Source organism: Cydia pomonella, chromosome 23 (assembly GCF_033807575.1).
Source record: "Cydia pomonella isolate Wapato2018A chromosome 23, ilCydPomo1, whole genome shotgun sequence".
In the NCBI taxonomy this organism is placed as follows: Eukaryota; Metazoa; Arthropoda; class Insecta; order Lepidoptera; family Tortricidae; genus Cydia; species Cydia pomonella.
The window spans coordinates 669,650-695,947 of NC_084725.1; the positions used below are offsets into that span (position 1 = coordinate 669,650).

Sequence of the window (26,298 nt, forward strand, 5' to 3'; positions counted from 1 at the left end):
CTACGAGCTTTTTTTTTTTCTTCCAATATCTTGTATTACTTTTGTAAACAATATAAATTATGATAATTAGCAAACCATAACAGATATATCTTTACTAAAAGGACAATAACCCCAAATGTGCCTCATGGCATTAAGTCCGCCTTTTAATAAATAAGGTTTTCTTTTGTGCAATAAAGATTAAATAAATAACTGTTCTGTCAAACCTATATCTATAGCTTATTTGGGCGTTACTTGTTATTATCGTCAGGTAAATACTATATTAACTAACTATCCTCATTAAGCTTATTACATACAATTTATTGCGTATTTACCTTGTAACGCTACTAATAACTCTACAGATACGTCAAATCTCTATCGTCTATGCACTCTTTTCTCACACATCTCTTTTTCATTCGTTTTTTTTTTATAAATTATACATCGTTTTTTACTACTTCCACTTTTGAATTTCAGGAACTACGTAGCAGTTTAAAACGTTTTCTGGATATCTGTATCATATTTTTATACTTTCAACTTGCGAAATATGACCATGTACATTTGCGTTCAACTCAATTATCTTATCTGTCCCGTCGTAATTATCTAACTTTAACATCGCTACTAACTGATGCTGTTACAACGCATACTCCCATAGGTACTACAAGTACAAATTATATTGAATCGTTCGAACTGAACACCGCGTTTGCTAAGTTTCAAACGTTAGTTATGTAAATATAACTTCCAACCAATTCTAGATAATCACCATTCAATCTGCAAACAAAAGATTCGTCTCTCTATTGATCTTTCTGAATAATTGTTCCTTTATCTTCCCTGTTTCCCTACGTAATCTATATTTAGGGCAATTATCATCATCTACACTCAAGTGCCTACTTTTTTTCACTTGTTAGCCTTTGTCACAAATCCCATGGATACAACAAATCGTTTGCAATATGTCCGATCTGTTGTTTACTTTACAATCTCGACTACTCAAAATCTGTTTACCTGAGATACTCTTGTACTGTCTGAAGTCTACTCTATACTATATTTGTTCTATATTTAAGTCGTACAGTAAAACATATTTATTATACTATAACATTTGGTATTTTGGTAATCTCCATAGGTAGGTATACATATGCTTATATAGGCACTATCCTGTTACTGTTTATTTGTTAGCACTTATCACTTCAACATTATGCGTCCATCTGCATTCATTAGTTTTATTAATAGTAATTAGTTTTATTTAACGGAATATCTCTTTTAATCCATGATAATTACCTCTGATCTCTTATTTAATGCATTTCTATACATTTAACACCTTTTTATTCGAATAATAATTAAAGTTACTTCAAAATTATGATAGTTAGAACTTCGTGTGCATAAAATATACTCATACAACAATGTCTCTATTGTCTAATGTCTGTACAATATCTCAAAATGCAATATGAATATCGTCTAATCTATCGAAACATGAAAATAATTAACAATTATTTAAAATTTCACATATATATATATATAAAGATATTTCTTCTAATACTGATCATCAACAACATCGAGTTAATTATCCCAAAAGTTTAATCAATTTCACGAACTCGCTGTCACAAGAGTTTGCGACTCAAAAATTCAGTCAAAAACACTAAACCTCCATAGCCAATATAAGATGTCAAATGTTATCACAATTTCATTTTACTATTTTTAATACTATCATATTTAGCTTGTTGGATACTAAAAAGGAGCTACAACTCTAACACATGTATCTTTCCTCAAGACTGCGTATAAGTAGTCATTTAGTCAACTATGTTGTTCTGAGTGGATTAAATTGAACAAAAGTTTATTTTTACATCGATAAAGCGACGTGTATACTATAATATTTACAAAAGCTCAACTAAACATGGATAGGTTTATTAGCATCCACTTCATTTGATAAACTCCTGATCATCAGCTAACTCGAATCAGTCAATCGTGTCATGTCTTTTAAGTATTTGATAGGATACAATCATCTTTCTATACTCCTATTTTGTTCCATATTCCTCTCGATATCAATTATAAAGAAACAGCTGTATGTTATAACATACCCAATCTCTCTGCTCTATTGTTTTTGTCTTTTTTCAATAATTTTAATAATTCCTTTCTTTTACTACGTTCAACACTTATTTATTAGTTATCCTATTGTTCGAACATATGCGTTAAATTTTTTCAGGCATCATATTTTCAAATCTTCTATTATACCTCTATCTTGTCGCCTCTCTTTTTTTAACTGTTTGGGTAATGACCCAAACTAAAATAATAATGATTTACGTTTCTGTTTCTCATTTCACTATCGACTCACAAGAGATCACGAATTGTTCTACTATAAGTAAGCTAACAAACTACAGCAAACTTTTGCAATACTGTTTCGTGTCTTAATTATTGGTTGCATTAAGAAAACCCAGAATTCATTTATGAAAATACTACTAGCTTGTAGTTAATTTCATGTTCAAACTGGGTAACTTGATACTTTAGTCTGTAATGACATCACCTGTACACAGTTTGTCAATAAAATATTTCTATTCTATTTTAACTATGCATTTTGTCCACCTCTCAAAAAGATTACTCACACTGCTCTGGTCTATCCATTATAAGTCTCTTTATCCCGTCAAATGACAATTAATTTCTGTTATATTTATCAATCTCGTATAAACTTTCAATATCTTTTTCTCTAGTATACCGGCTTCTGCTTACCTACCTAAGTACCTCGGTACTTTTCAATTTCCTGCTTAACGCATTCATGTTCAATTACGTTCTTCATCTGGCTCAACACCCGAAATTCAAACAACTGTTTTTTCCTAGAAAAAGAGAAAAACTTCCCCAAATTCTAACAAATTTTTTTGTAAAAAATATTAATTGTAACACACATTTCAATCGAACAATAGTCACAGACATACAGTATCTGTTCTCTATGTACAACTTGTCTCTCTTTTCATTTTAGCATCTATTAATAGTATTAACCATTTCAATCGGACAATGCTCACACACATACAATATGTTTTCTATGTATAACTTATCTCTCTTTTCATTTTACCATCTATCATTAGGTAGATGTAAACCATTAGGTTTTGTTATACTTTTTTTTTTACTTCATTTCATAAAATAAAATATTTGATACTCTGTATTATAGAATTTAACGGAGATCAAACTTAATTTCGATCTAACTTGTAATCAAGACGCTGTCTTACATTTTACCCACTTATACTTTATATTCTCTTCTCACAAGGCCACTGTAAATTCTATATCTAAAAAAATCGCGTAAGTATATCTCCACACACGACAGTCGTGAAACTGCCAGCGTCGATAAAAATCTATAATTCTTATCTTCATAAGAGTGTAATTTCACTAATTCATCCTTCGTTTGATTCATCTCTCCAAAATTTGAGGCGTATGCTCAGGGTTATTTTAATTTCAACCATATATAAAATAAAAAAATATATGAACCATTTCAAGAGAACGAACGTTCGCTACAAACGTTCCGTTTTTTTCATATTTCACTTACAGCTCTCACAAGTCACTATTGTGATTCTGTATCTCCGTTTAATCAATACATACGTATGCTTGTTGGAATTAAAAATCAATATAAGCTACAAATTACTTTTTTTTTATTATCATTCCATCAATAACCAGTTGCATTCTCGTCATCGTACTAAATACTGTAAATATTACTTGCAATGTCACGTTAGAATATAATTTATGAACAATCAAAGAAAAGATTAGTCATCTTATTTGGACTAAAAAAAAACATCCGTCGCGTTCTCGCGACCACCATAGTCAAATCTTTAGCAACTAGTCATACAGAATTCACCATTCGCACATTCGCATTTTATAATTCGCATTTTCAATGTGTACACTTCCGTCAAAAAACAAACAATTTCATCTAATTCTCAACATCCGTGACGAACCCTCACGTCAAACAAAAATAAAATATTAAGATGTACTCTCACGTACTTTAATGTTTACTTTCCTTGACGCACGCTCACTTCACACAAAAATCAAATTTCAGATGTACTCTCACGTCAAATAACTTCTAACTACCTTGACGTATGCTCATGTCAAATAAAAAACAATTTCCTTGACGTGCTCTCACGATAAACAAAAATCAAATTTAAAACGCACGCTCACATCAAATAAAAATCAAATTTAAGACGCACTCTCTCGTCAAATAATTTTCAACTTCCTTGACGCACACTCACGTCAAGCACAAATCATATTTCAGACGAACTCTCACGTCAAAAAATTTCCTACTTCCATGACGCATGCTCACGTCAATCGATAATCAAATTTTAGACGCACTCTCACGTCCAACAAAAGTTAAATAACTTGATTGAACAATAGTTATTTGTACAACAAGAAAGCAAAGTTTGATATTTCTTCGAGTGCTTGTTTTGATTGTATAATAAAATACGTAAAATAGGGTGTTTTTATTAAATTTTAAACTTTTATTTCATTAATTAATTATTACGAATGAAGACTCGTAGGGTGTTTTGGAACGATGCGGTCTGACTTATTTCGGGGGTCTATTATAAACCGTCAATATACCGTTGAATTACGTATGCACTTTTTTTGTTCAAATATTCCGAACTTGTATTAGGCCCCGCTCGTTGAAATGACATTCGACTCTAAAGGTCACTTGAATGTTATTTTGTCTCACTCGGTGAGCAAAATGTGATTGATGTGTGTGATTTTGCTCACTGTTTTTAAGCAGCAAATTACCCTTGTTCGAGCTGCTGACGTGATAAAATATTTTCATCAGTGAAACAAACAAATTCGTTATAAATTATATTTCTTTCGCTCTTTGTTGTCTTTCACAAAACTATCATCTGGCACTGACACTGAATAGTTCTGTATACAACAAACTCTCAATACTCGCTCTCATGCTAATAAATATATTATTTATTATTGTCATACAAAAACTTGAGTTAATTTCTCTTAAGTTACCTTCGCTTATGTTAAGCTACCATAATGCTCTCTCACATTGTTATTATATATCGTGTACCTGCGTAACTTTAAATCATACTAGTAGACCATATGATTGACCAGCAATTTTACACAGACTCTGCATGAGTTTAATTATCATAACTTCTTTCCAAGTTCTATATTGTCGTTTAATACTAAATAAGTGATTTAGAATCAATTCATTTAAATTTACACACTGTCAAAATCCATTGTCACATTATACATAAGTATAGTGTCATTTAACCCAATTAAATTATCTCATTAATAATAATAATAATAAAAAGGATTGTCTATTTCAGGCTTCTAGCCCATAACAAATCTCTTTATGTTTCATTAAGATCTCTTAGATACGCTCATTTAAAATTACTAGTACCTGGGCGACCGAGCTCCGCTCGGCTACAACTATCCATTGCAATATGGTGGCGTATAATAGGTGATAATCTACATAAACTTAAAAAGTAAAATGTGAACTGACAATTATTATTATTTACAATCGAATTCAACCTTACAGCACTTGTCACAGAGTAACGCCATCTATTGCCAATTTCTCTTATTACATAGCTCATTTTTTTTACCAAACCAAACCTGTCCAAAACAATAAAAATTAAAAATTATATATAAACTTGAACATATAAAAAAAAAACAAAGGTTAGTCACCGGGCGAGATTCGAACCCGTAACACTCGTTTCTAGCCGTCCACGTCCCAACCCGCCGGACCAGACGGACAGTGGCCAGCAACACGAAATCAGCGACCACATTCTGCGTCGAAAGAAAAACGCATGAAAACTCGAAAACACGCGCCTTCCCAAACACAAGACTAATCTAGACCGACTGTACACCCCCAAAAACCCCCAGATACCAAATTTCAGCGAAATCGCCAGAGCCGTTTCCGAGACCACAGAAAACTATATATATATACAAGAATTGCTCGTTCAAAGGTATAAGATAATGCAACGTCAGAACGTTATGTCAAACTATCATCTTCTAATTTACATACGCTCATGTAAATTTACCATAATGTACGCTCACATTATGAAGAACTATCATCATCTAATTTACTTACACTCAAGTAAATTTACATAATGTACGCTCACATTATGAAAAACTATCATCATCCAATTTACATACGCTCATGTAAATTTACCATAATGTACGCTCACATTATGAAAAACTATCATCATCCAATTTACATACGCTCATGTAAATTTACCGTAATGTACGCTCTCATTATGAAGTACTATCATCTAATTTACATACGCTCATGTAAATTTACCGTAATGTACGCTCTCATTATGAAGTACTATCATCCAATTTACATACGCTCATGTAAATTTACCGTAATGTACGCTCTCATTATGAAGTACTATCATCTAATTTACATACGCTCATGTAAATTTACCATAATGTACGCTCACATTATGAATCTGCTATTCTATTTATCTCATCTTTCACGTCCAAACTCTTAATATTACCCTCTTAATATTACTCATGTTATTAAAACTACATAAGTATATACTACACAAAACGCTTGTTTACGTTGTTGTACACTAGCTTACTTTAAATAAGTATCTGTATTTACTTATATTTTTATGCTAGCCCGCTTTCAACTGTAAGGCTTTCATTAGCATAAATAAACTATGAGTCTCATACAATTTTAGCTAAATTGGAGTAAAATTTACAGATAACAAGTGTAACACTGTCACCTGTATAACACTGTCACTGCCACGATTAAACGTAGGTATTTATTTCGACAAAAATATGTCTATAAATAGGTACTTATTATTTCGCATTTTAGTGCTGTCCAACGAGGTATTCTATTTTACTACTACCAATTCACTGATTTCGAATAGATTTAACTAAAACTGCTGCATTTAACATAAATCATGACGTGTACAACAATGAAATACATAAATGCTTTTAAAAATTCTTATCAAAGAAAAAAAAAATATAGGAAAGCATAACCTACTCCATGTGTGAAAATGACAAAACTAATTTATTTCTGGTCATGATGCCTCATATACTGATGTCTTAAAGGAACTTTGATTATCATAATATATATTTAATTAACTTTCTTGGGCCATCATATGATTTACAACAATCATTTAATATTATCTGTCTAAATTATCATAAATTCATTATCTATCACAATAAACTACCAGCCAATTTATTGTTTTCAGTTGCTTGCAAAGAAGTGGTAAGATATACTTCTTAATGACTATTTTTACTCACGAGTTTTAAAGCTAGCTGCAACTTCATCATGCATTTTTTTAAATTGCTAATACATATAATAGTTACTTACAAGCAGTCGCCAAAAACATATATCTGAAGCATGTAAATCGTCCTAAACTCATGAAATAAAATACTTTTTATTTCTATAACTTACGTTTCATAAAACTTAGGAATCAAAATAAATCTCAAAATCCCAATGTGGGTTAGTGGTACGTTAACACTTCTGATTTATAGTGCTTCTTATTGCATGGTTACCCTAAACTATTACTACTACAGCAATCGGGATACTTGCAGGTACTCTGACCTAACCAGTTCATTACGATGCTTCCTCTTTGACAGCCTCAACCCAAGTGAACGAGCCTGTCCAACATTTACCGTGTCCCCACCACCTGCTAAAACTACCGTGTTTTGACATAATGTTAAATCGTGTTCAGTATAATGTTATTTTTCCAACTACCCCTGTATTAATCGGGGTAACATAATAATGTTGTCACGGTATAATTATTATTTAACTGCTATCTTAAATGTAAACATAAATAAATCATGACATGATATACATTACCATGCAAACTTCCACTGAAAATTGGTTTGAATGAGATCTAGTAAGTAGTTTTTTTAATACGTCATAAAATTAAAAAAAAAAAAAATTTTCTTCAAACTCATACGTGTGGGATATCTATGGACAGGTCTTCAAAAATGATATTTAGGTTCCTAATATCATTTTTTTCTAAACTGAATAGTTTGCGCGAGAGACGCTTCCAAAGTGAAAAAATGTGTGTCCCCCCCCTGTAACTTCTAAAATAACAGAATGAAAAATCTAAAAAAAATATATGATATACATTACCATGCAAACTTCCACCGAAAATTGGTTTGAACGAGATCTAGTAAGTAGTTTTTTTTAATACGTCATAAATGTACGGAGCCCTTCATGGGCGAGTCCGACTCGCACTTGGCCGCTTTTTTTAAAACTAAATTTGAAGTGATATGAATATGTTGAGTGAAATGCTCTTTCTATTACATACATATTACAAAACAACAAAAAAACAAGAATCTCATAGTTATAGTGATTAACATTGGCATGTAACTCCTCTGAAGTTGCAGGCGTACATAGGCTACGAAGAATGCTTACCATCAGGCGGGCCGTATGCGTGTTTGCCACCGACGTAGTATTTAAAAAAACAGGTATATCGAGTTGATATACCTATGTTAGATATTGGTTCATTTAAATTTTGTGCAGTAGGCAGGTACAGTCACGGTCTTTTTGAGCCATTTAGCCGAAATGACAACGATTCAAGATCGTGACGTACAATAAAATGATTATTAGTACCTATAAAAGATGACTGGTGATAATTGCACATCCTAGTTTATGAGAGCTTGCAGTTCGAGAATTTAACTTCATATGCACAGTCGCCATCAGATACATCCGAGCGGCCAAGGCGCTCACAAATATCTGAACACGCCTCTATTGTCATGGCGTTAGAGTGCGTGTTCAGATATTTATGAGCACCTCGGCCGCTCCCATATATCTGATGGCGACTGTACGTTACTGGTAAACAACGTGTACTTATAGGAAAAAAAATAGTGTAAAGAGTGTCTGGGAAGTTGATTAAACTGCTCTCTTGTATTTTTTTGCAAGAAAAAGCAATCGGCGATCTCAAATGAAACTATCATCTTTTGTATCATTTCAATATTATTTCAGCTTAGTTCAAGGACGATTCCTTATGAAAACACCGACTATTCTTTCAAGAAATTTTTACTTCGCCCTATAAAAAAAACCTTTAAAAAATAAAGAAAAACCATAAAAGCTGCCGTCTTGCGGTGCGTTATCATTTTTATATGTCCCCCGCCCCCCACCTTCTACCTCCCAACCCCCAGTGCACACACGCACACAAACAAAACACCTATAAAGGGGTTAAAGAAAAATGTGTCTACCTGAAAACGTACGATGCATGCATTTTTTTTATTCCTCTTGCGTTTTCTTTGCTATCCGCGATTCTCATATCGTCGATATAAAACTGAAAAATACATTTCGGCCCTTAACACAAAACTCCTCTTTATCAGCTTCCTAATAAGGCTTAAAATCTGTCTACGATCTTAAAAAAACAGAGCACCCATACACGAAAATTTCGCGAACGTACACACAGAATAGCGCCGTTTAGAAAAAAAATAAGAGCACACATATAAATCGCATGCAGCTCGAAAGGGATGCACTCAGAGCCATAAAATAAGCACACAGACAAATAATTCACACACACATGCGCTGTGCAGCCCCCGTCTGGACACACCGTCACGTGTGGATATATACGTGAACACCCACACTTGGACAAAACTGAAGAAAACCTTCCATGTGTTGTGAATGCTTTTCCTTGCAGCAAGCTCTTGGGAAGAGTTTCATAGCGAATACCTCGCGGTAAAGACATCTAGACGACTAAAAACTAAAATACCAAATTTAAAACCCGAAACGCGCCTATAAAAAGCCTAATTAAAAAAAAACCAAATCGATCCGTCGCGCTGACGTTCCAAATTCGAAAATACTTCACCCGTCCCGTTAAAAGGAATTAAAAAGATTGAAACGCGCGAAAGGCGAAAAAAAGCGCCAAAAGCGTTTAGTTTCGTGTAATTGAAAGTTAGTTTTGTTTTAAGTTAAATGAGTTGGCTAAGACACGCGGTGGTGTTACATTAGTGATGTAAATGTGTTAATGAGTGTTTCGCTGTGTGAGTGTGTGTCTCTGTGCGTGATAAGTTGGCGTGATCATTTTGCGCTTATTAAAACGTTTAGATTCTGCTTCGATAAAAGTGAAATGATATTTGATCGTATTCGCTTAATTGGTTTATTAATTAAAATTTCGATTGGACGGAAAATCGTTGTAATTGTTGTTAAATGATCTTATCTCCTTTACTAACAAGCAGCTTTATTTTTCATTGTAAAGACAAAAGCCAGTTGGATAAAAATCTAACTCATTTTTAATAACTGATCTTTTAAGAAATAATTTTCTAATACGATATCTAATTTCAATATTAAAATTAACATATACTTAACATACATGCGTAGATATAAAATCAACATATTTATGTACAGTCACGTCTGAAAATATCCGTACGAAAGATGTGCCAAAAAATGCATACACTACCTTAATATACGGGCAATAAAGTCTTGTATACATATTTTTGGCACTTCTTAGCACAGCAATCTCACCTCCGCCATTTTATAAAAAAAATGAAACATAGTAAAATAATCCGTCTTTCCTTCCCCTTTTAATAATCCAAGTATAAAACTAACTATCTTTCGACCGACTTATGATTTCTTTTAAATTTAGGTAATATTTAATAATTAATATAACCTATGTACATAATTATCATATTTAAATTTCCTCAATTATGTGAATGTTCAATTAAACATACTTATAATGTATACATTACAACAAACCTCGTGACATATTTCTTATAAATGCATATTTTTATGCAACATCTAAGTTAAACGCATTTCACAAAGAAAAACGTCACGGAACTAAATACTTCCTCTGAAGGAAACTTTGTCAGACATTCAGCTCAATTTAAACACGCTTTCGAAATTTCGGAATCCTATGTTGATTCGATATTCATTTGCATTCACAATGCATCTCGCTCGCACAAAAATCTCGTGAATCTTTCTACATAGGTCTTATCTCCTCCAGTCTCTCCATAGTAAATTTAAAACTAAATTATATCTTTCCTCCCAAACAATGTCTATGGAAATATTATAGTTTAAAAAAATGTATGTGATAGGCCACCTCATTGTTTCATATTTGTCTATTGCAAAACTTATCTAGTGACCTATGTATTTCTTTCTATGTTTGTTCATTCGTTATGGAAAAACTGCCGAATAGATTTAGAGGAAAATTGGTGTAAAAATTACTTATTACCTGCCCCGTAGCATGGTCGCATTTTTCTTGCCTATCACCATGTTTGTCACGTTCTAACAAGTATGTAAGTGCGAAAGTGATGGGCATGGTGACAAGCGATAAAAATGGAACCATACTGCGACAGCTCCATTAGGTCGTGATGATATACTTTGTACTGTGGGAACCGTTCTTTAAAAATGCAATATAAGTTATAACAGAATTAAATTAGGGTTTAAATTTAGCATAATAGATATAAAGGAGGGATGAAGTTACTGTAAAACAGTTTTTATGAGAAGAAAAAATAAGACAAATTTCTTAGTGCTCGACGCGCTAACACCCAATAGATGAAAATCTTCTGTCACCTCTCTTGTTAATGGCGTATGTTTAAAAGATGACATGTAATTAAACAATTACCTCCAATAATATCTTACATGGCGGAGCGCGCAAACACATCAGTAACACCCCTATTATATCGAATTGAAGGAAAAAAAAATCTTTTTTACAATTTTGTACATTTTAAAATACATTTTGCATGGACCGTCGCAACACTGACTCCCAAACTTTGTAAAGAAACTATGGTTACTTTTTTATTTCTTTCTTTTACGCCTTCCTTTTTGTCTGGAAACCCCTAGGCCCCTTATTCATATTTTTATTGATAAATGTACAATCAAAGGTCAAGGTTAGGAACATAAAATTGGATTACATTTAATTAAATGTAAATTATACATAGAATAGAATAGAATAGAATAGATTTTATTTGCGTTGATTGTACATCGTCATATTACCTAAAAGTACTAAAATCCCATCATAAACAATACTTGTCAAAAAAACCAAGTCTCGCAACTCAGTTGTTCTGCGGTAAAAAGTTGTGAGATCCATGTAATACCAAGTCGGTTATTAATTTATTCAGTCTCTACTTAAGCGACTTTCTGACTTAATACGTCCAGTCTCTAAGACCACGATCGTGGTCCATAACAATTGAAAATCAATTGTGTCTGGAATCTCCGTACTCGAAGCATTAAGTTGTTACGTAATAATTAACAGCATCTTATAGTGACGCATATCAATATTAAAATTCTTTAATGCTTTATATAAATATATTGAGACTTGGCCATCGCCTGAAAACACGTGTAAATTCAATCGCCTGAAAACACATGTAAATTCAACTATTAGTGCCCCCAGATAAAAGTTTGATTAATAAAATCAGTATCAAATCAAGCTGTAATTGCAAAACTTCACACGGCGCACTGGGCTCGACACTTGTCTGTTTGTGTTCCGAAGTGCGGCAACTTTTCAATCGTCCATGAATGCTCAATTCTCCAATGTTTGTTTCACGAGATAGCAGCTAGCGATTATTTAGTAACTAGAAAAAAACTTGCCTGTAAAGAATGTACTTATAATAATTATAAGCATGCTCGAATCTTGGTAAAGGCATATATTATGTATATCTACAAAAAAACTTCTCGAGTTATGGATGTTTTTCTATTCATAAAAGTATTTATACTGTGCTAATATTTACGAGTATATTTACTATTTATTTATAAGCAATCTTTTAATAAGTTTTTTTTGGTACAAGCTTTTATCACTGACTGTACTTTTCTTTACTCATGCAAATATTACTCATCGAGACACTTCTAATAACCCCAAACACAATTAGTTTGCGTTCTTTTATCACAGAGTTCCCATGGCTACCTTCTGTCTCCATCATCAGATCAACTCCATCTCATCGTAATATTGCATTTTCATCCGATTTAGATATGTATGCAAAATTTCAGCTCAATCGGAAATCGGAAAGTGGGTCAAATTTAGCTTCCAAGATTAGACCCACACTAACATACATACTTACAGGGGAAGTTAAATAAAAGCTTGTAAAAAGGAAAAATGTTATGACCCCATGCCAGGACACTAAAATGTTATGACCCCATGCCAGGACACTAAAATGTTATGACCCCATGCCAGTACACTAAAATGTTATGATCCCATGCCAGTACACTAAAAATGGCAATAAAGGATGCAGAAAGTACTCAATAAATTACGTTTTTCCCTGTAAAAGGACATGTATTTAGTACGAAACTTGATACAAAGTGCCATTTCAGATGTTCTTTTAAGACCTCGTAGGTTCATGTTCTATTTCATTCACTGAGAACGAGAGAGCATGTGCGTGCTCTGGACCGCGGATATCATGTTTTTGATTTTTAATTTGTTTTTAAAAAGCGATTATGCGTTTTAAATGGTATTTAATAGAATTGTATTTCATATGTACATGATAACATATCGGCTTTAGTGACGGAATACACAGTTACGTCAACTGCTAGGTACAGTCAGCTACAAAAGCGGTAGTGTATACAAGCGTTTATTTAACTTGCCCTGTTAGTATGTAAGTTTGTTAGTTAGTGTGGGTCAAATCTTGGAAGCAAAATTTGACCCACTTTCCGATTTCCGATTGATCTGAAAGTTTTCTTAGATACGTACGTCGGGTGACAAGAATTGTCTCGATGAGTATTAATTGCCTGCGGAAAGAAAAGTGTAGTTAGCGATAAAAGCTTGTATCATAATTTTTTTTTTGCCAAAAACTTATTTGTAACTTTTTTTTGTTTACGAATAAATATATTTATATTCTAGATATTTATACATTTACATTAAGTGGCATCATACATATACAATTTTATTAGCATACAAATTTTTTTTTCTAACTAGGATGTTTATGATGTTGACCGGTTTTCTTGGCAGCACATGAAAAACCGAATGTAAAACTAAATTAAATAAAGTTCAAAGTCATGAAACAAAATACTTATTATTCAACTTGAAAAATTAAATATCTTAAAAAATACAGATTATAATAAGTGGTTAAGTACTTATATTGACAGTTTTACAGTTTTTTTTTTATAAAAGGAAATATGTCCTTTGTGAATAAATTGTTTGTATATACAATCTATTAGCTTAGGAAATAAACTACATCAAACAAAACATAATTAATTTTCATAATTCTTGCCAAACAGAATCGATACTTTCTAATACATATACATGTTCAAAAATATGCAATGACACGTGTTTACGATATTTGTTTATTTAATTATCATAATATACTATAATTCGATCAAAAAACGTGGTTTATCACTTAATTTTTTTTTTAATTTGTCAAAAATCATTATACTGATAGTCAGAAATACATAAACTTTTTATTTGAAAATCTTCAAATGTAAAAAAATGCAATATATATAACAATTTTTTTTTGTTAGGGAAACATACAGCTTGTTACTTGATACTACAACTGAATTTAACAGACTTACCTTTACCCACAAGCTTTTGACCTTTCAAAAACATTTGCCCACTTCTCCCTCCGACTGTACACGACGAATGTCTCCACAAAAATATTTTTAGTCCGCCGACCTAGATTCAGAATACTCGGTCTAGATTATCGATTTCAATTTTATCACCAGCCCCGGTGTCTTGAATCCAAAACAGAGTCGAGAGGTCGGTGGGGGACCTAGTTTGGTATAAATCGTTCTTTGTACTTCTAAATATAGGTACCGAAGTGGGTTGAGAGACATACTACAGTTATAGTATTTAAACTTATTTTTTGTTTATGGCAGTCATTAATTATTTCTATAACCTAATGAAGTGGAAGTCAGTCAAGTTGACTGGATTTAAGTATTCAACAAAGCCAACATAATACCTAATATGTAAAAAAAAAAGTTCTAGAGTTGCTTTTAAATGTGTCTAACCAAATCATTCGTGGTCAGAAAATTCTAATAAGAAATTAAGAACCAGATATCAACTATCTAAAGTCTATCTTTTAGGCTTAAGAAATCTAAATGAGAAATTATAAAACTAACAAAAAGTATGTTCAGAATTTTGCATAAAATACAATGAACTTGTTCACAATAAAAACATGGCGCATAAAAATACTAAATGTTAGTAAACGGAACGGGTGAAGATTTTAAAAATAAAATAAGCAAAAACTAAAGAATCTAAGCATTTCTTTATTTCAGTTTTGGTCCAGAATCTCCTAACCCAACGATAGTTCCTAAAAATACCTACTTTAATTATGAAGATATAATTATTTTTCCTTCGATATATATAAAAGTAGTGTAAAGTGATAAATATATTAGAATAAGTGTTCAACAAAAAGCGATCGAAGAAAATAATGTCCGTGACAGTTTCAAACTCAAACGTGTTTATAAAAAACCCAATGAATCTACCGATGAAGACGGAGTTCGAGGAATATAGCGGTGAAGACAACGCCAAAATGGATCAGATAGATAATAACTCAAGCGATGCCAATTCAGAGTCAAGCGACCTCGAAAACAACGGTCCTAATGAAGAAGCTAATAACACAGCGTTAGATTTTACTGAAAACGCGTTTTCTCTTCATCCGGTCGCAGATTTTATTAAAAAAGAGTTCCTACCCGATTTTGACTTTGCGAATCCTTTTCGGAGTCAGAATTTTACTTTCAAAGATGGTTTCCAAAATGCTCGTTCTCCATTTTTGCTACCGACGCAGCTGTATAAGAATTTCTTGGTGAGTCTTGGGAAGAGAAGAAGGAACGTGGCTGAATGCTATTCGTTGTATCAGAGGAACATGCTGTTTTCCAATGGATTTGGCTTGGAGATGTCTGATGACGAGAACAACGTGGATAGGACAACGGAGTCACCTGATGAGGTACATTAAAAATAGTCTGTTTAGTTGTATTCCCTCATTCGTTATAGTTTTCTTTCAATCGACCGAGTGACAGTGCCTTCAACTATTATTTGACAAAAATAGATGGATAAGTAGTCAGTAGAGATAAATTTATTCTATCGGAAGAAAATTGCGTTATTATCTTTATTTATTTCATGTTATTGGAAACTATTCTATTTACACTATTCTAATAAGATACTCCAATAAGACTAGTATGATGAAATGTAAAGGAGGACCACTTTTGTAAAATAAAGCTAATGAAATTAAAATAAACAGGTACTTATTAAAGTAGATGAGTGTAACCAATTTTTGATATTTAAACTTATCATTATACGATTATTAGATAGGTATTGATCTTTTACATTATGTATGCACATTGTATTACACAAATAAATGAAATTCAACTAAATAGAATCAAAATCGTGCAAACGAGTAACACTATATAGATCGTGTCATTCACAAAGACGCATGCCTTGACTCGTATTATAATATTATTAAAGGTTAGATTTGAGAAATCTGCGCGTCATCGTGAATGGTACGAACTATACAACTAAGGTTACGTACATCTTGTTATACCTACATAGCTACTTCATAACTAGACTTACTAATTTCAGTTCTATTTTCTTATTCATTTTTAACAGGAATCTGATAGGAACGGACGCATACTTAATATTTAAAAACACACTGTGCACTTTCTAATTAGACTCATTGAGTGGTTTGTAAAACGTATTTACCAGAAACCACCAAGTACCGAATACTATCTATGTAAAGTTGACCCTGCCGAAAAATAGCATGGCAAATTTTTGAAAGAATACATTAATTATGCGACCATGATATTTTGGAGCTGAAGTAAAGGAAAAACTAAAGCACAGTAACGTGAAAGCCAGGTTTATACCCACGAATGACGACTGAAGTTTAAAAGTTATCGTAGCGCGCATAGATCATTGACCGGCCGCAGGATGGATGCCCTTTTCTAGACATTATCGCTTATTTCAGACCCGACAGAATTGATACACTCGGGAGCGATGAAATTTTTTATTGCGTGATATTTTATGCAAAAATTACTGTGTCTGGCTGTCTGTATGTCTGTTGCCTTTTCATGCTTAAATCTTTGAACCGATCTAGAAGAAATATTGTATGGTGAGATTTTGAGTCCTCGAGACCGAGGAAAGCTTTTGTCAACCATCAGCATCATACCGCGTAGACAAAGTTCCGGACAGAAACTTTTGTTCCATTTGCATTTATAATAGCAAAGAGAATTTGAAATAGAGGTGGATTATCAGAGATAATTTTGTAGCCACAGTATATTTACTGCCATCTTTAGACACATGATTAAAACTTTTAGACCGCCATTTGACTTTTTACTAATATGGGTTAAATTTGTTAAATATCAATAAGCGGCGCCACCTTACCGGGCATAATCCAAATTTTTGTGGCGCCATCGATCGAAACGATGCCGCCATACCTTTGGCATTTGATTTATTAGATGGCCCCACTTTCTTCTTCTTTTTTTCTTTTCTTTTCTTCTATCTTTTTATTGAGGTGTGCCAATAAAGAGTATCTATCTATCTATCTAAACCGCTAAGGATATCAGTGAAAGGATAAAAGTCAAAGTCAAATGGCGTTCTGAAAGTTTTAATCATGTGTCGAATGGCAGTAAATTTACTGTGCCTACAAATTATTATTTAACAATCCACCTCTATTTCAAATCTCTTTGATAATAGGTATTATTAAGCACAGTAGGGATTTAATCCCTCTCAGTAGACAACCCACAAAACCCCCCTCTTGCAAACCACACATTGTTACAAAACACATTATTTGCTTATACAGTTTTTTGAATAAAACTAGGCAAATGGCACTTAAGAAGCGGAACTACTTATTGGCTGCAACTGCGTTTTAAAAGACGGCGACTTAACAGATTTTCTTGGCAGCCGCGTAGGCGGACGGATGAATCTTTAAACAGCCATGTTTGTGATAAAATCTTTCAATAGATATTTAGATAAGTTTGCAATATTGTCTTCGGTTACCGCGAGAGTGAGCTTGAAGTATTCCTTGCCCCCTGCGCTCATGGTCAACGGGTAGACTTACCACCAGTGCTGGAAAGGACTCAAAATGTCGAGATATTAGTTTTGTTTTACGGTGGGCTTAGCCAAAGATGAGTATTGCTGTCGTACAGTTGCCATCAGATACATCGGAGCGGCCGAAGTGGTACAAAATATCTGAACACGCACTTTATCGCCTTGGCAATAGAAGCCGTAATTCGACAACCATTGTGCCTATTTTGCGTGAAAATCTCTTCATTCTCTTCAAATTTTTGGGACCTTTTTGTCCTATTAGGATAGTGAGAGCTCATAATTATAAGCAGAAGTAAAAAAAAAAATTCCAAATTAAAAAAAAAAAATGGCGCGCACAACTTTAAACGAAACGGCTATAGGTTGCTACATTGCTAGCAATTGCCGCTCCCACATATTTCAGCCTATGGTGATCTTAATGCATTTATGTTTGTTCCAGAAGGCAGGCGCCTCGTCCGCGTTCGTCTGGAGCGGGGGAGGGGGGCAGGAACAGGCAGCTCCCCAGCCCGCCGCCGTGCCAACTGGTGAGTTTAAGTAACAGGCCCCTTTTTGCTGCCTCTGCCGTACTGGGCTGCGCAGGGCTCCTGAGGGTTAAAGACTCATAGAACTGACGGTGCCTGGACAATTGGTGCATGATGGACACGGTAATTGTGGTAAATGGAAGATCTTTAATGGAGTGGAGTGCAAAAGAGATGTATTCTTTTGCACATAACCGTATTTAGACAGGTTTTTAGTATCTAGATTGAGCCTAGTGTCTCGGTTTGGAGTGATAATTATTATTTATAACTGAAGCCATAGCTTTTCTCTAAGGGCTCACAAATATTAAAGGTCATGAGTTTTTTCAGTGTAAGATTTGCCAGAATTACCTCGGAAAATAACACTCTATGCCTGTTGTAGAACAAAGTTTCCCCTGAAGAGAATATTATTATGTAACTGGTCCACAGGATCTCTCTGTATCTTGCTAACTATTTGGCTAAACTTCTTGGACCGAAGACCGTAATGTGGATGTAGATTGAGAAAGGCTGTGATATTGTAGCTATATATTAAGAAATCCATTTCATCTAAAGACGATCTAAAACCCCCCTAATATCTGCTTCTTCTTCTTCTTTATAGTATTCTTGACAGAGTAGTCGTGGTCATCATTTTAGCGTTTGGTGACGAGTTTCCCAAGCCACCATTCTTCTCTGTTGGCTTTCCTGGTATTCGTGTGCCGACCCATCCACTGCAGCTTTAACCTGGAACAGTCATCTCATTTGTGGTTTTGTTCGTGGTCTGGTACTATCCTCTCTTCCCTGAATCACAGGTCGTTAAAAATCCACTTCCCCTGGCGGAATAAATGACCAAAAAAGGTGAGGATACGATATTGCACAAGATATGACCGACGCTGCTTGATACAGAGTTCCTTGAGTATAGACTCGTTGGTTCGGAATTAATTCCATGATACTTTAAACATTCGCCAGCATCACATCTCCGGAGAACATTTACAGAGGTCTAACATTTGTGGTGTTTGCAGGCACGTCAGGCGGCGGCGGGGCGCAGGGCCTAGTGCACTGGATGTCGGTGATGGCGGAGCACATGGGAGGGGGGCACCACGACCCCTCCCATTACGCGCTGCCACCGTGGAACAATGGCGGGGTCGATGTGAGTACTTTCATTTATTTTAATAATTTCGTAATAACATTATACTACTTATGGATACAGGAATAAGGAGCTAAGAATGAGATAACTCAGCCATGCTAACAGTATCCGTCCTGTAGTCACCATGTCTGTCACGTTCTAACAAGTAGGTAAGCGCGAAAGTGGCGGGAATGGTGACAAGTGATAAAAGTGGAACCATGCTGCCACCGCTGGAACCCTAGCCGAGGTGATAATCGCTGATAGAAAACGATAATCGAGACTGAAATAATATATGGAAGTTATCACGTGACTGTGCGTTGCATCTGCCAGCCTGATGCATTTATTTCTTTTCATTTGGCATTTAGCGATGTACGAGGCCCCTAGCTCAAAAATGGAACTGTGCAAATACTTATAGAAATGCTATGCTTTGAAAACTGGTCACTTTTATCTGATATTACTTTTCTACGTAGTATAAAAAAAGTAGTTACATATACTATGAAAAGTTATATTTGCGAGATTATATTTTGCAGGTATCATCATTGCTAGATTCTTTCTTTTTCGTTTATTTCATATTTCGATTCATTCTGTATTCTTCACTCATTCTTTATTCGTCTTGTTAATTTTTTTGTCATACGAAATAAGAAAACATAAACGCAAACCGAATGAGAGAGAGATAACATTTTCCATTTGGAAAAAATCAAGTTAGATTTTACTACTATTGGATTTCAGCTCATCCAATGGCATTAAACTCTATATTGTGTTTATTACTACTAGGGCCTGTTCCATAATATCCGAGTAGAGTATTGGATAGCTAATTAATAAATAAATTAACTGCTAGATTAAACTTCCTGCAAAACTTAGCGCTTTATCTACCAGTTAAGCATATTTGAAGATTGCGACACGCTGATGACTTTCTTCATCAGATAAGTGGCAAGAAGCTTATTCAGGACTTTGCTTAGACATTGTAAAACAGGCCTACAGCCCTTGTCCTATAGCCTTAATAAAATTCTTATAAGTACTGTCAACCAATTTGATTCCAAGGCCACTATAGAACCATGGCATAATGACTTCTACGACAGTGCTTATTATTGAGTGATGCGTGTCAAGTATCTAGTAGTTAAAGCGACAAGGTTCTATAGTGGCCTAGGATTCAAATTGGTTGACTGTACATAGTGAAGAAGCAAAGTTCCCCATGTGTACACTTTACTGACGTTTTAGTCCAAGCTTAACTCTGGCATGGTCGACAAATTCACTTTAGTGGCACAACTACACTTTATCGCTGTTTTTAATACTACGCGGTGGCAAACAAGCATACGGCCCGCGTGATGGTAAGCAGTCACCGTAGCCTATGTACGTCTGCAACTTCAGAGGAGTTACATGTACGTTGCCGACCTTAACACTGCACACCCTCGTTGAGCTCTGGCAACCTTACTCACCGGCAGCACACAACACTATGAGTAGGGTCTAGTGTTATTTGGCTGCGGTTTTCTGTAAGGTACTTTCCCAGTTGGGCTCTACTCTAGATCTGAAATAACATCCGCTGTGCTGTGACATAACGCGAGATGACATTCACAGTGCCCATACCTCTCTTTTGGACGTAGTTTAAGGACAAACCCGGGTCCAAGCTGTAATGTCAGCTTAGTCGTACTCTATTATTAGTTCAAGTGTATATGCAATGCAGCACATTGTCATGTATCGGTAAGAAATTAATATCATTGACAAATGTCACCTGTCAAGCTTGCCATTTTAATAGCGCGACTAAAACTACAAAAGCAATAACCGAAAACATCATAAATCTCTACCAAGTCAACTGTCAACTAAGGCTGTCAGATTCGATCAAACGCCTGTCAAACGCAGCGAACCATCCGTCAGTAGCTTTCTAGCCTACTGTGCGTTCGTGCGTGGCTCGCGTGCGTTCACTGATAACAGACTGATACGATATGTACTTGATAGAGGTACAGTAGGCGCGCTTGATGGCAATTGATTGTTTCTAAACATATACTTTCCTGCTATTTGTAAAACTTTAACATGGCTCAAATAATATACACTTCTGGATACTTAATTAGTGTTAAATGACGAATTCTTTCATTTCACAACATTCTTGATCGGGCTGAATTACATTAATTTTTTTGTATTTATATTTAAATTGAATTATTGTTGAATTATATTGTCAGAATCTTACCTAATGATAAGAGCCGATAAGTTTGAGGATTAGGGATACTTTGACATAAAGAAAGAGAATCAGAAAATTAGGTTTTCTTGTAGCGAGTTCGATATTTTTATTCCTTATAAGAAAACTGAATATGAAATGTATGAGTGCGCTGCTCATGCACATATCTTTATAAATTTCGACCAATGCTTATAAGATGTCAAACCGATATGATACTGATCTGTCAGTGGCAAAGATGACGTTTTTGGTCAAAGAAATGTTATTTATGACACTGACTGATCAGTATCATATTGGTGTGATATCTTATAAGCATTATTCGAATCAGACCGTCTGTCTTCGTCACCTTTTGTTCTGAGCTATTCATGAAATATGAATAAAGGGTTATCTTTAGGAATTGACTTTATTTTTGGTCTGGTGGTGGGTAAACTATAGTGCTGTTCGTGTCAACCACGATGACGCGTAGATTTATCAAATCTAACCTTTAATAACACGACGATACGAGTCAAAACACGCGACTTCGTGAATGACACGATTTATAAACCCTATTATCAGCACTCCATTATTTATTTTAAGGCACAACTTCAGCAAAAATTTACAATGTTTAGTACTAATTAGGGAACAAGACAAATAATTTTATTAAATATTTTATTTTAGTAAGTTTCTTTAAGTAATTTCACTTCACATCAGTAAATTATAAACTGATATAGACGTCAAAATTCTTACACTCCAAAACACGTTAATGAAAACTTAAACACTTCCAGTGCAAAACTTCACAAATTTGGCGTAAAGTTAAAAATGTATTCACTGTTCATTACTGTTCTGTACCCCTAGTGTAACTTTGATCGACATCATAACGTGACGAACGCGTTTGCGTTAAGTCTCATTTTGTATAGGATTTTGAGGTTCCAAAACGTCCCGCTTGGCGCGCTCTTTCGAAATCCAATACAAAATGAGACTAAACGCAAACGCGTACGTCACGTTTGGAAATCGAATTTATTTACACTAGGGGTACTGTAATACAATAGTTATTGTAGTAACGAAACGCTAAGCCAAATATTTTGACTAAGGTGTAGAGTGTGTTAAGTTAGGGTTTGTAGAGTTAGAAGCTTGGCTCTACATCAAATCTGATAACTTTTTGACAGTACGAGCCTTATGGTTTTGGTATTGGCAACATTTTACACGAAAATGTTTTTGGTGGGAACACTCTTTCTTTAGTACACGACATTTAATTCAGACCATCACAGTATTATCATTCAACAGTTCAGCCCACTGTATTTCTTTGTGTACTATCACAGAAGACGGGCGTGGTCCGCAATGTTATTCATATGAGTGTAAATAAAGTAATTTTCATGAAATAGCGGCGATTATCACGCGTAAGTAATTTCAGCGTTCCTTATCATCAGTGCATACCATACCGACATCTTATCATCAACATTAATTGTATTTGCTCTGCAGATCATAATTATTACAAGATTTTTTTTTTAACTTGATATGTTCGTATGTAATTTTTCTTCAAATCTTGCAAACCATTTTTCAAACACTTCCTGAAAATTTGCATACATGTGTAGGTTGGGTATTAATGCAACATTATGGTACCATCGAGCTGATCTGATGATGGATACAGGAGGTAGCCATAGGAACTCTGTGATAAGACAACGCAACTTAATTGTGTTTAGGGTTTTTAGAATTGTCTCGATGAGTATTAATTGCACGTGGTAAGAAAAAAACTGTCAGCGACAAAAGCTTGTACCAAATATGAATAGTTATTTATAAAAAAAATTGATGTAAGGGGACGACGGCTTTTTCATACAAACGTCTTGCTCTCTCGATATCAACATTACGGAACATATTTTTAAGTAATGACATATTATGTATCTAACCATAGCTATACGTCCTTTATATTTTATTAATTAATTATCATAAGAGATACAAGCTTCTAAATATTTATATGGAAACCTTCTATTGCTCCTAACTCTAATAATAATCTAATAATCGAAACATTCAAATGAAGGGGCATAACTATGGTTGATATAGATCTTAGAGGATTTAACAACCGGAGTCGCCTTTAAGAGCTTAATCCTCAGGCGAAAACCTTGGCCAATGGTCATATGTACTGTATGGACTGACGTTTATCTCCCCCGCAAAAATCGGCAGACTGTTTTGTACACAAAATTACAGACAACGCGTCTCCAGGTTTTAAAACAGTGCAAACATATTTTGCATTATGTCAATATCCATAGAGGAAAATAGGGACTACATTTGTATTGAGAAGCGGTGGTATGTTATCCTCTTAAAAAAATGCCCATATAATTTAAGAGTCGCCAGCACAGAGCCGCCGCCATACAAATGTAGTTGAGTCAAAATTATTTTCGTTGTCTGGTTTTTTGTCCCCAAAAAATGTGACGAAGTAGAAATTTTTGTATGAGATTTTTTTCGTTGTCTGGTTTTTTGTCCCCAAAAAATGTGACGAAGTAGAAATTTTTTTATGAGATTTTTTTTTAATTTTTCTCATTAAGAATATAATCTACAACTAGAAAGACATGGGCTAGCACTGAATTTATTTATTTATTTGATAGAAGACGGAAATACACGCGTGACAGAGTGGTCAGAAATATGACAATAAACACTAATTTCAGGCATAGAAATATGTTACTTCAATCGAATTTAAACTATCGTGAAACATACTAACATTAAACTAATTCTACGTATTCCACTTACGTGTTTTTAATCGCTCGATCGACATGTTTTGGAGAGTCTAGGTCTCCTTTCTCAAGCACTAACAGTGCAAGCAGCGTTCACGACGGCCGTGCTTCGCGTACTGCTGCGCGGCGCGTCGCACGCAGGAGACCTAGGCTCCCCAAAACATGTCGCGCCTTCTCCGCTGAGAACCTCCTCTGGAGTTGCAGGCGTACATAGGCTACGGATACTGCTTACCATCAGGCGGGCCGTATGCTTGTTTGCCACCGACGTAGTATAAAAAAAAAAAAACCTCCGTAACATGTCGCGCCTTCTCCGCTGAGAGCCTTCTCTGAAACATGTCGCGCGAGTGACTAAAAACAATTAAATTTAAATCGTAAAATTAGATTATGTTACTTCCATGTTCAATACCAAGTTTCGTGTTATTCAAGCATGTCGATGTAGAATAGGAGCGTAAGTAACTTCAATTGTATGAAAAGGTGAATGCGGCGGTTCTGTACTGACGGCTCTGACAGCCCGATTCGAACTTATTACGAGTTACGTCAAATATAAGGTCTAGATACGATATGAATCGGATATGTCAGTGTCAAAAATGAAGTTTCTTTAAGCAAAAATATCCATATTGTATCTAAACCTAATATTTGATGAATCTTAAAGTGAGAATCGGGCCGGGTATCTAAATAATGTATTTTTAGGGTTCCGTATTTTATTTCTTATATAACACATCTACATTGACAAATAACGTAGAACAATAACGTTATTTTGTAAATACGAACGTGTTTGATGGTTTTTGCTTTAAAAAATGTAGTGGTTTACTGATTTTTGGAATGAAGTCCTTATCGGACGGTTGGTCGATGGGAGCGAAGATCCGGGTTCAATCCCCGGAAGTGTATGCAGATATTACTTCTTGTATTTTTTGCACTTTAATTTCATATTTTTGATTGACTAAGCGAGTGTGAAACTCGAGCTAAGCAGTTTCAACTTGTACAAAAATGTTTTCTTATGTTTAGTAGTTTCCTGTACTGTAAGTCGCATTTCTAAAATGGTTTGTAATTTTTTGTAAGCAATTACGATAAGTTTTTTTACAGTACATATGGTGATACTTTACCGCACTAGTGCGAAAATTAGCATATTACGTTACTGCGTCGAACATTTAAAAGGCCATATGTTTTTTTGTTTTTTTTTTTTATGGTAGAGGAGGCAAACGAGTAGACGGATCACCTGATGGTAAGCGATTACCGCCGCCCATGGACACCTGCAACACCAGAGGGGTTGTAAGTGCGTTGCCGGCCTTTAAGATGGGAGTACGCTCTTTTCTTGAAGGTCCCTTCTCCCTTTGGTCGTGTTTTAATTTATCGCCACTCGTTTCGAATTTCCTATTTTTCGCACTTGTATCGTAATGTACTATTATTTTGTTTGTTAATCAGTAATATACTACGTTTATCAATAATAATATACTTCGTTCCAATCGAGTGTTCCACGACGCTCTCACACTTTTTTTATAGATCAAGACCATAATAGAGACATTACGTTTTTATCACTGATAAATACGCGCTTTCCAATTGACAAGAAAACCTCACGCGGGTGAAAACACTCCGGTATCATAATATCATAATAAAGCTATTATAGAACCCTCATTTTTTTAACCAACTCGCACCTCGACTAATTCATAAAACTCAACTGTGTACTGTCCAATATATTTTGAGCTGTAAATCCGACAAAATTAGACATGATAAAAGATTAATCTTATGATGGATACTGTACATAAACGATATTTTTTGCAATACTCATAACGCTTCGCGCCTATACATATAAGCGTAGCAAAAAAGACAAATCGCTCGATTTCTTTCACCTATCTTAAAAAATCACTTAAAAACCATTATCACCGCATACAAATATGTCGGTTAATTAAAGTTGTCATGATATGTGTTTCTAATTCCTTATAGGGTAGTAAGATTCCCGCCTGTCTTGACAACAAGCATTTACTTTTTGTCA

The 26,298-nt window shown here is 34.5% G+C and overlaps 1 protein-coding gene across 4 annotated transcripts in view; it reads left to right on the forward strand.

Annotated features, from left to right (window-relative positions):
• LOC133530545 (zinc finger protein rotund-like) overlaps nt 1-26,298 on the forward strand; it is a 256,082-nt gene that overhangs the window by 58,388 nt on the left and 171,396 nt on the right. Inside the window, exons 1-3 of one of the 4 annotated variants that reach the window (XM_061868492.1) lie at nt 14,973-15,729; nt 18,259-18,343; nt 19,333-19,460. In XM_061868492.1, the coding sequence (XP_061724476.1) occupies nt 15,214-15,729; nt 18,259-18,343; nt 19,333-19,460 (729 nt within the window). In that variant the 5' untranslated portion in view covers nt 14,973-15,213. Of the gene's footprint in view, nt 1-14,972; nt 15,730-18,258; nt 18,344-19,332; nt 19,461-26,298 lie in introns of those variants that run through there. The other 3 variants (XM_061868493.1, XM_061868494.1, XM_061868495.1) reach the window with 3 other exon arrangements.